This window comes from Triticum urartu, unplaced genomic scaffold (assembly GCF_003073215.2).
Source record: "Triticum urartu cultivar G1812 unplaced genomic scaffold, Tu2.1 TuUngrouped_contig_4890, whole genome shotgun sequence".
Taxonomy (NCBI): domain Eukaryota; kingdom Viridiplantae; phylum Streptophyta; class Magnoliopsida; order Poales; family Poaceae; genus Triticum; species Triticum urartu.
Window position 1 is genome coordinate 1 of NW_024115517.1, and position 9,757 is coordinate 9,757.

At 42.9% G+C, this 9,757-nt stretch overlaps 2 protein-coding genes across 2 annotated transcripts; one reads left to right on the top strand and one right to left on the bottom strand.

Moving 5' to 3' along the window:
• Positions 1-33: 33 nt before the first annotated feature.
• LOC125528463 lies at positions 34-5,137 on the top strand (the record flags this gene model as incomplete). The annotated part of the gene is given in 8 exon segments (XM_048692934.1): positions 34-569; positions 1,067-1,122; positions 1,202-1,284; positions 1,503-1,581; positions 2,982-3,092; positions 3,673-3,782; positions 3,916-3,999; positions 4,513-5,137. Coding segments are annotated over 8 exon segments (1,123 nt in total), but the record flags the coding sequence as incomplete, so codon positions are not given.
• Positions 5,138-5,286: 149 nt separating this feature from the next.
• On the bottom strand, positions 5,287-7,399 carry LOC125528464 (protein DEHYDRATION-INDUCED 19 homolog 6-like). Its single transcript, XM_048692936.1, has 5 exons — positions 7,123-7,399; positions 6,205-6,317; positions 6,010-6,087; positions 5,668-5,906; positions 5,287-5,557 (listed from the first exon to the last, which is right to left on the bottom strand). The coding sequence occupies exons 1-5, from the start codon at positions 7,211-7,213 to the stop codon at positions 5,449-5,451; spliced, it is 630 nt and encodes a 209-aa protein (XP_048548893.1). The 5' UTR covers positions 7,214-7,399; the 3' UTR covers positions 5,287-5,448.
• Between the last annotated feature and the right edge of the window lie 2,358 nt (positions 7,400-9,757).

A 9,757-nucleotide genomic window follows, 5' to 3' on the forward strand; every position in this document is an offset into this window, starting at 1 on the left:
ACGGCGGACGCCCGTGTCGGGGGTGGTGGAGCGGCGGCCGGAGGTGGTGGACTTCCCGCGGCTGCACGCGCGCGAGGAGGCGCTCTACTTCCACGACGCCTTCGCCATGCCCTGGGAGAAGGACAAGCACTACCGCATGCTCTACCGCCTCGAGAAGAAGTACTTCCCGGAGCAGTCCCTCGACAACGCCTTCGTCGCCGCCGACGCCGCCGCCCCCGCCCAGCCGCCCTCCGACGCTGACAAGGGCCTCGTCTTCTTCGAGGAGGAGAAGAAGGAGGGCGGGGAGGTCGGGAAGAAGGAGGGGGCGGACAAGGGGGAGGTGCTGGAGAGGAAGGTGGAGGAGTTCTTCAGGGCCCTGAAGAAAGGGCCAGGGGAGGGGAAGGCTGACGACGCTTCGACAGCGGCGAAGAAGAAGGCGGTGTTGGGAGGGGCGCCCAGGCAGGTGAAGCGGGATGCGGAGAGGGAGGAAGAAGACTGGCCGCGGCCGCATCTCGCGAGCACGAGGACGGAGCTGCCGCCTCGGTGGGACGGGCCGACAGGGACCGTCGTGCTCATCGACAAGCCCAAAGGTGATGTGTCCTCTTCCACATTGATGAATGCTCTAAGTCTCATGGCAATGTATTGGTTGTGTAATGTGCTGATGCTAATTAGCAACCCATAGATGAGAAGCATACCACCAATTCACCTTTTATTTAGATGCAATGTGTGTAAATGCTTACTTGCAGCCCTTTTTTAGAATTGGTGGCCATCTTGCAGAATGGGTGGGTTAGATGGTTGTGGTACATTTGAATTCAGATGTGTATGTACCATTGCAGGTTCACAAACTTCTCCATAATAAGGTCCTGATCTAGAGTTCATGCTTTATGTAGTTTAGATTTGGTATTTTGAATTACTGATTTGTTTATGTGAGTACATACATTACAATATCCTGTTACCGTAGCAGCACCTTTTATTTGGCCAGTTTTCTTGAAGTCATGTATAATTAGTAAAAGAAATGCCATTGGCAATGATGCTGAATTTGTCTTTCTACTAACTCAAAATGGACTCTTTTTTTAACGGAATTCAGGGTGGACCTCATTTACTGTTTGTGGAAAACTACGGCGGTTGGTGAAAGTGCAAAAGGTGACTTCACAGTTTTCATGGTGTGTTGTTAATGTGGTTTTTGCTCCCCCCCACATGTTTATGGTAGCTTTGGTTGCAGGTTGGCCATGCTGGTACTCTGGATCCTATGGCCACTGGATTGTTGATTGTTTGTGTGGGCAAAGCAACCAAAGTTGTTGATAGGTGCTTTCTTTTCTCTTTTCAGGGAAACTGTCATTGTTACTGGAACAATCTTCCTTTCAATTATCACATTTCAGTTTCAAGTTATTCTATATTGTTATGACTTGGAATAATATCATGTGCATTCTGAACTGGACTGATGACATCGTGTTGTCTTTCCTGCACTAGCATTTTGTTAACTTAAAGCCTACTTCCTGACTCAATGTTTTCGTGATTTGAAGATATCAAGGCATGGTTAAAGGCTATAGTGGTGTTTTCCGGCTTGGAGAAGCAACATCAACCTGGGATGCAGATTCACCAGTATATATCTTAATATCTTTCCAATGATCTACTGAGCATTCTTCTATTATGGGAACTATCAAATGGTTCTACTTTTGACTTATATGATATGAATCATATGAGGAAGTATAATGGAATACCAACTTATTAGATTCACAATTAGTTATGCTACCACCTATGGATTATTCAATGTTGCCACCAAACTGGAATGTAGATATGCTATCCTGAAAAAAAACCTGATTAGTGATTACCTTGTTGACTGATAGTACCAATATCTCATTCTCAGTTAGTGTAGTTTAACTCTATACGAATTTGTATTATCCTCTGAACTGTGATGATTTTAATCCTATCCTTTTGCTATATACAATGTCACAGAAATCAGTGTGTTTAAGACCAGCGCATACGAGGTTTGAGGTCCACCCTAGGTGTATTCATAGCACTTGGTTGGTTGGGGCACCAAATCAACATGAATAATGCCATAAAAAGTAAACATGTACTTCTGAACTTACTCTACATGTAAATCTTGAAGTTCAAATTCATTTTCTGTTAGTAAAAATAATGTGAAAATTGTGACAGATGACCAATCAGAAGGAAAGGGGACACTGTTACTATTCACACTGAACTTGTCTTTCCTTTGTTTCTTTTAACACATTTTGAATTTCGTGCTGATATTTTAAAGAGTGCTATAACACTTCAGAGACTACATAATAAATTGCATTAATTTTCATGTTTACTTGGTGCTAAATAAAGCCAGGTTATACTATTGGGTCCTGAAGATTTGCACCTGATATGTTACCATTAAGATCTTAAATTCTGATTTATTCGATCTCACCTTTTATTCGAGGACAATATATTGCATCCATTTGTTCTTTGTCACTCAATCCTAGCTACCTAATGAAAACTGTTAATGTTCACACTGACTTGATTTAAATCACGTGCCATCTAGTTTATATTATGCCTAACCGGGGATGTATCTGGTGCACCAAAGCAATTGGTGCTACCGGTGCACCGGTCGTCCGTTGCACATTAAAAAATATTCAAAAAATTCCAGAAAAAAATTAGTGCATTGAGACAACATGAATGTACGTTGTCACAAAAATTTAAATCATCATTCAAAACACTGCTCGAGATACAAAAATAACAAATTTGACACTGAATAGTACATAACACAAGTTGGGCTTCAGTTTTGGCCCATTAGCACATTGACGTCAAATTTGTCATTTTTATATCTTGAGCATTGTTACGAATGATGATTTAAATTTTTGTGACAACGTACATTCATGTTGTCTCAATGCACTAATTTTTTTCTGGAATTTTTTGAACATTTTTTAATGTGCAACGGACGACCGGTGCACCGGTAGCACCAATTGCTTTGGTGCACTAGATACGTTCCCAATGCCTAACCATCCATTTGTGACCAGGTTATTCAGAGGGAATCATGGGAACACATCAAAGATGAAGATATTAGAAAGGCAGCAGCATCATTCATGGGTGAAATATGGCAAGTTCCTCCGATGTTTTCTGCCATTAAGGTACACTATATCCTTGTATACTGAAGCCATTGTTACTCCTTGTAGTTTATGTCATTCGGTTGCTAGTGCTGGACTTTATAACTTCTTGTTATGTATGAATGAGTGCCTTTGAGACTTGGATGGTCTGCACAACATGCCTCACGCATCTTTTGCATAACAGTCTACACACCGTTCGTATATATTTATGAAAAAAAAAAGAAGGGCATTGAAAGATATGATGCATTTTGTTTTACCCTAGCCGCCCTATCATACTGTAGCTGCTGTAAATAATGACATGAAGTTGTAATTGGGCATGGTTTCTGATCCTTGGCTGCACACTTGAGATTACATTATCTTGCACAGAAATGTAGAATTACCAGTATATTCCGTTCTTGGCCAAGCAAGAGGATGCTAAACAATCCATTAACATTATATATAGAATAATAGTAGACTATGATGTTTAAACAAGTATAATTTTTAATTGTTATGTCTTCAGTGTATTGGCACATGGGTTTTTCCTGCCTATTACTCACCGTTGATCAACCAACCACGCTACAATAGGTTCATAACTTGTGTGTTTGCAATTGATCATCGCCATCAGGTTGGTGGAGAAAAAATGTATGACAAAGCTAGGAGGGGTGAATCGGTAGAGCTTTCACCAAGACGTATATCAATATACAAGTTTGATATCGAGCGCAGTTTAGAAGACAGGTATTCTTCCTTATTCCTCCCTTTTCCGACCTTCAAATTCCAAGTGGACAATACAGATCCATACTTACGCGTCTCATACTCTCATGCCATGTTTGAATCTCCTTGAAGATAAATTTTATTTGCATATCTACAGGCAAAATTTGATATTCCGAGTTACTTGCTCGAAAGGAACATACATTCGGTCCCTCTGCGCAGACTTGGGGAAAGCGCTTCGAAGGTCTGCTTTAATATTCTTGTAGTAGAACTTTTTTTTTTGCATATATTCCTCTATGTGCGGCGTGATTTAACTGAATAAAAGGCCATAATTACCTTCATATTTATTTCTTGGGTTCCCAAAAAGAAGATTGTGTTACAAGTGTGTTTGTGCAAATACCATGTTAGCTTGTTATATCCTTATTAGTTCAGCAACTTGCATTCTCCCCAGTGAGTGATCGAATTTCATGTGCAACAAGTATTTGCATTTGATTGAACTGGGGGATTCGTTTTTTGAATTTAACTATTGTACCATAGTTGACTAGCTTCTGGTACTGATTCTGTCGGCTATAGTATCACAAAAGTGTCTTTTATGTTATTTTTCTGGGAGCATTTAATGCTTCACTTTTATCTTTTCATTGTGGTCTGAGAAGAATCATGTTGTTCTACTTGTCATGGGTTACTGCCCTTGGATATCTCCACCTCTTGTATGCTGATACTTTGCGATGTCTAAATCTAATGTATGCATTTCCTGCAGCTGTGCTCATTTAACCGCACTCCCTCCGTCCCATAATATAAGAGCGTTTTTGACACTAGTGTAGTGTCAAAAACGCTCTTATATTATGGGACAGAGGGAGTAGAGTAGTATATATATATGAGCATTATATACATAGAGATCTCATATACATATGTGTTTTCAGGCACATAAGTCTCTTTGGCTTGGAAAATGAAAATACTTTTATGCCATTGAATTTTATGTCTGCTTCACAGGTGACTATTCGGTCAATGACGCTTGGAACTTTGACGAACTGCAAGAACAAATCACCAAGGGATACTTATGAGAATTGGCCATGCCCTTTGGAAGATTGCGATCGAGAGCAGCTATTTCCAGCAAGGTCGTGGTGCAAGCCGCTGATACAGTGGTATGGTCTGCTAGAATCTGCAATCTGACTTCTTATGTCTCCTTGTAATCAAGGAATTCATTTGTTAACCCTGAACGATGTATGGCTGTCGCAGTTCTATCATTTGCAAAACTATAATGAACGGACAGCCCTATGTTTGGCAAAATTGTAATGAATCCACTCGTGATGTAGCTCTTGCGCCGCAAATTTTGATGTCTGATGCATTATTTTTTATCAAATATGGTGCGATTCTACCTGCCATTTTTGCTTGTACAATGTAATTGCTGGATGTTTCTTCTTTGCTGAGAAAGTTTATGTTCTTTCATTATGCGTGTACTTTCAATGCAAAAGGGTGAGTGTCTGTCAATTATGTAAAGAAGAGTCCAACTGGTTTCTCCTGGAAAGAGACATGATGATAACAAAAGCTTAGCTTAAAGGATCAAGATTGGTCAATTCAGGTATCCAAGGTTGCAGGTATACATGTACCAAAGGGTCAATCCCAACAAAAATGGCACACTTCCAAGATCCTGAGCAATCCTAGCTAGTCAAGTGCTATAACCAGCCCTGGATAATCAGTCCCAAGCTATCGTCGTCATCAGCATCTGCTTCACAAACTCGACTCTCCGCAACCGCTCCTCGAGGTCCTTCTTCGACGCATCGTCCATCACAACCTGATTCAGCCTGCAAGCAAGAAGGAAGCAGAGCATTTGAAGTAGTAAGTAAGACACCATTGTTCAGGTTCAGGACCATCTTTCACTGCCAACCTTCAACAGTATCTGCACTAACCATACCTCTGATCTTCTGAGGAAGGTGCAGCATGATCAACCTCCTCGGCCTTGCTTGGCTCTGGATCGATGACCGGAGGCTCGACGGTGCAGATGAACTGGGAGAGCAGAGGGTCAGGAGAATGATCATCAGGAACCGGCTGGCCCATGATGTACGATGATTCTTCAAAGTAGGAGTCGTCCTCTTCATATGCCTCCTTGTCAGAACCTGCTGCCCCTGCTCTGGAAGAAGACGACTTCCTCATCTGTGATCAAAATGGCATTGACAGTGAGCTGCAATGTGGTTTGCAAAATGCAATGCCTGTTGTTGTGACATTACTGGCAGTGAAGATGGAAATTTCACTGTACCTTGAGTTGCTGTGAGTGCCGTTCCCTGAAATGCCCCGTCGTGTCGGCCCCGAGGTTGTCGGCGCAGATCGGGCACACCTGGAAGAAGAAGAAGAAGAAGCCACTCAATCACCAGAGAAGGGAAATGCAGTTTTGTTGCATCAAGGGAAGCCACTGAATCACCAGATTGGGAAATGCACAATGGTTTGTTCTTACAGCATTCCTCATGTCGAAGCAGTGCTCCTCCTGCAGGTGGTCACAGAGGAAGGGGACCTCCACCTCAATGTAGCAGAAGGGGCATGGGAAGTACTCCCACCACTCATCTTCTCCTGCAAATTTGTTTGTTTTATTACACAGTGGTAAAAGACATGGAATCAGTGCCTCTGAGAAGAGGGAAAATCAGTGAGTTCACAGCTGCATTTTGTTTTTCAACTGCATTTATGAATTTTATCTGAACTTTCAGGGCATTTTTGTGGTTTGAAAGGAAAGAAGGGGAGTCACAAAAGCTGTGAGCCAACTGGATCACAGACAATATGCAGATAAGCCCAAATTTCCCACACAAATCCCTCTCTCCCTCTCTCTGGTGATTCACACTGCAGGCCTTGCTACTACTGGTTCCCAGGAATCAAAAGGTTAAAAGACCGTCATATCTAATAAATTTCACTATTGAGAATCTTTTCCTTGTGCAGAGCCGATCTTTCACTGTACCTGCATGATGCATCCCTGAAAACAAGAATTTTTTTTGCCTCTGTTGCTCCTGCTTCTAATAATGGAACAAGAAGATAGATGAGGCACAAACAAACCTCCCAGAAAGTTTTTGACCCAGAGATCAAAGCGCAAGCCACTCCTCGGAAGCCAGTAAAACCAGGGGAGACGGGGAAAGGGGGAGGAGGAGGGGGGCATGAATTTGAGAGAGCAGAGCACCACAAGAACCAAGAACCAAGCAGAGCCTTCCAAAGATTCGATCAAATAGAGGTATCAACCAGCAATGGCTGCCCAAGAGGGAATTTCTATTGGAAATGCAGAGGAAGATCACTGGACAGGAGAAACAAAAAAGAAGAGAGAGCCAAGAACTGTCGGCCAAGAGGAGGGGGGAAGAACGGAATGGCCAAGAGTTCTTGCAGAGACCCCTACCCGCGGGAGCTTGATGGTGAGATTGGCCATGGCCATGGAGGTGCTGCTGCCTCCCTGTTGGCAGGACGCCATGGCGAGCCTGCACCTCCATCTCCTCCTTGCTCTTCTTCTCTCTCTCTCTCTCTCAGACTTCTCACTGCTTGCTCTTCTATTCTTCTTCTTCTCTCTCCTGTTCACCCCAGCAGCGGCAGCAGCACACGCCAAGTAATGGCAGAGAAGAGCAGGGAGGGGGTGGGTGGGTCAGCAGAGCAGCCTCGGTGCTCCCTCTCAGCTCCTCATGTGGCATTCATCACATCACATATAAACAAACCGGGCTGCCCGTCCGTCCATGGTGGCCGCCTCCTCGCCTTTGTGGCCACACGAATATTTCTCTTTTCTTTTTCTTCCCGTGCGATGACATGTTCAAAAGCAAAGCCAAAGAGAAGAAAAAGGATGGCGAAAATGACACCTTAATAGGAATCGGTTAGGTGAGGCAGAATGCTTAGTTCTCTCCAGGAAAGCTAATTATTTTGACTGTCAACATGAACCATTTGATCTCCTGATTGCAACTGTCCTAATTGTTCAAGTTTTTTACATATACTGCTGTATATTATTATTTATATGCAAGAAAATATCTCCATGTGCAGTGCAAAAAAATGGTACTAGAAAACAATGCGGTATTTATTGGTCTCATCCATCTTGCTCTTATCCTAATGTGACAACAATTTGGATTAAGCAGGCAGGCATATTTCTGACCTTTGTTGTCACCAAGGCACGTTGCCTTGTACGGAACACGTGGCATGCGGTTAAACAAATGGTGCAACTGGGAGCAGGAAAGCTAGCCGCAGTGCTCTTCATCACCAGGTTTGTTTGTCTCTCTCCTGATCTAACTGTTAATTAATTGTCTTGATGGCCTTTTGCTTCTCTTTCTAAAAAACAATGTGTTTAGCCATATAGTTAATCACCTTTGTGAGGGAACTTGGGAGCCAAGCCAAGTTGGAAAGTGACACCAAAGGAAAAACAATGTGTACATGCAGTGTGTTTGTTTGAGACCTGGGTCTGGGTCTGGGTCTGGGTCTGAGTGAGTGCTTAGCCATTAAGGTTGAGCTTCCTTTCTGCATGCCACTTGCAATCACTCAAGCCAAAAAGTTTGCCTTTTTTTGCAATAATGATGATGATGATGATACATGACTTAATGTGAAGGCGGTGGGATCTTGGAAAAAACACCCCTTGGCTCTTGGGTGTGTAATATGCACATGGTATGCAAAAAGAGAAATAGTAATTATAAAAAAGTTGAAAATATCTGAAACTTTTTGGGGAAAAAAAACTTGGCCTGCCGTCGTACCCGTATGAAAAGTATAACAAAGTTGATTATATTCAAAATAAACCGATTGTTTTCTTATATTGCTCGGGTCTCCGACGGCCCTAATGGGGTTTTTCCCTTTCTTTCATATTATGCATGATTATATGCAAAAGAAATATCTCCATGTTGAGTGGAAATCATCATATCATAATACTTCCTTCGTCCAGAAATACTTGTCCTTAAAATGGTTGTGTCTAGACTTGTTTTAGTTATAGATACATCCATTTTACCTATTTTTAGAACAAGTATTTCCGGACGAGGGAGTAGAAAACAACGAAGCGTTGGTCTCATCCAATGCTGCCGCGTCGCCTTCGTACGGAACTCTGGCGCTACGGAACAAACAAAGATTGGGAGCATGTGGAATAAACAAAGCGGATGATGCAACTTGCGCCGTTAATTAAACCAAACACTGAAGAGGAGTGTTGCTCATCATGGCCACCCTGACATAATTATCAGTGCGTTTTTGGATGGAGGGGACTTTTTGTTTTTCCTTTTTGAGGATCGATGGATGGGCCTTTTTCATGAGGGAACTTGGGAGGCAAGCCATGGTGGAAAGCGACCCCCAAGAAGAAGAAAGCAATGGTGTGTGTACATACGTGCAGTGTTTGGTTTTAGGACCTGAGCGTGAGTGCTTAGCCATTAAGGCCGAGCTTTCCTTCTGCATAATGCCACTTGCCACACTGAAAAGGAACACACATATTTTTTCCTTTTGTTGCAAAAACAATGGCTTAAAGAGTGTAAACGTGGCTAACCACCAGGGTTCAAATCCTAGACTTTGACACTGGAGTCTGAACTGTGTTCAAAAGAAAAAGAAAAGGAATGGATACGTGTAGGTTGCTGACTGGAGCAGTAGCAAACACAAGAATCACAATAGGCCTTTCCAGCTTGTAGTAATTTGGACTGTCTGTGAAAAAGCATGTTCAAAAGGCTCTGAATTCTCAGTGGATTGGTAGCAGAGCAGCTGAAACCAGGCAGGCACATGGAAGAGAGCTTTGGCTGCCTCCCCTCCCCCTGTTTTCTGAGCAAGTGTGTGGCCGTCAAGGCTGAGCTTGCATGCCACTAACTTTCTCACACTCAAAAAGGGCACCTTTTTGTTTTTGCAATGATGATGATGGCTTAATGGGAGGAAGGAAGGGGGTTGGAACTTGCCATGAATGGACATGTGTAGCTTGCTGGTTGGAGCAGCCAAGACAAGAATCACACACCACAGCTTCCTCTTGCACTGTGTAAACTGTGGGGAGGAGGAGGGCATGCTTTGATTTTTCTCCCCTGTGTTGGGAAACAGTGGTGTCC

What these genes read in the sequence shown, in the direction of transcription:
- LOC125528464 (XM_048692936.1), bottom strand. Translation starts at nt 7,213, where the DNA reads ATGGAGGTGCAGGCTCGCCATGGCGTCCTGCCAACAGGGAGGCAGCAG. An exon ending in GGCACTCACAGCAACTCAAG is followed by an intron (nt 5,907 to 6,009) that starts GTACAGTGAAAT and finishes TTTTGATCACAG; the next exon opens with ATGAGGAAGTCGTCTTCTTC. An exon ending in CCTTCCTCAGAAGATCAGAG is followed by an intron (nt 5,558 to 5,667) that starts GTATGGTTAGTG and finishes TCTTGCTTGCAG; the next exon opens with GCTGAATCAGGTTGTGATGG.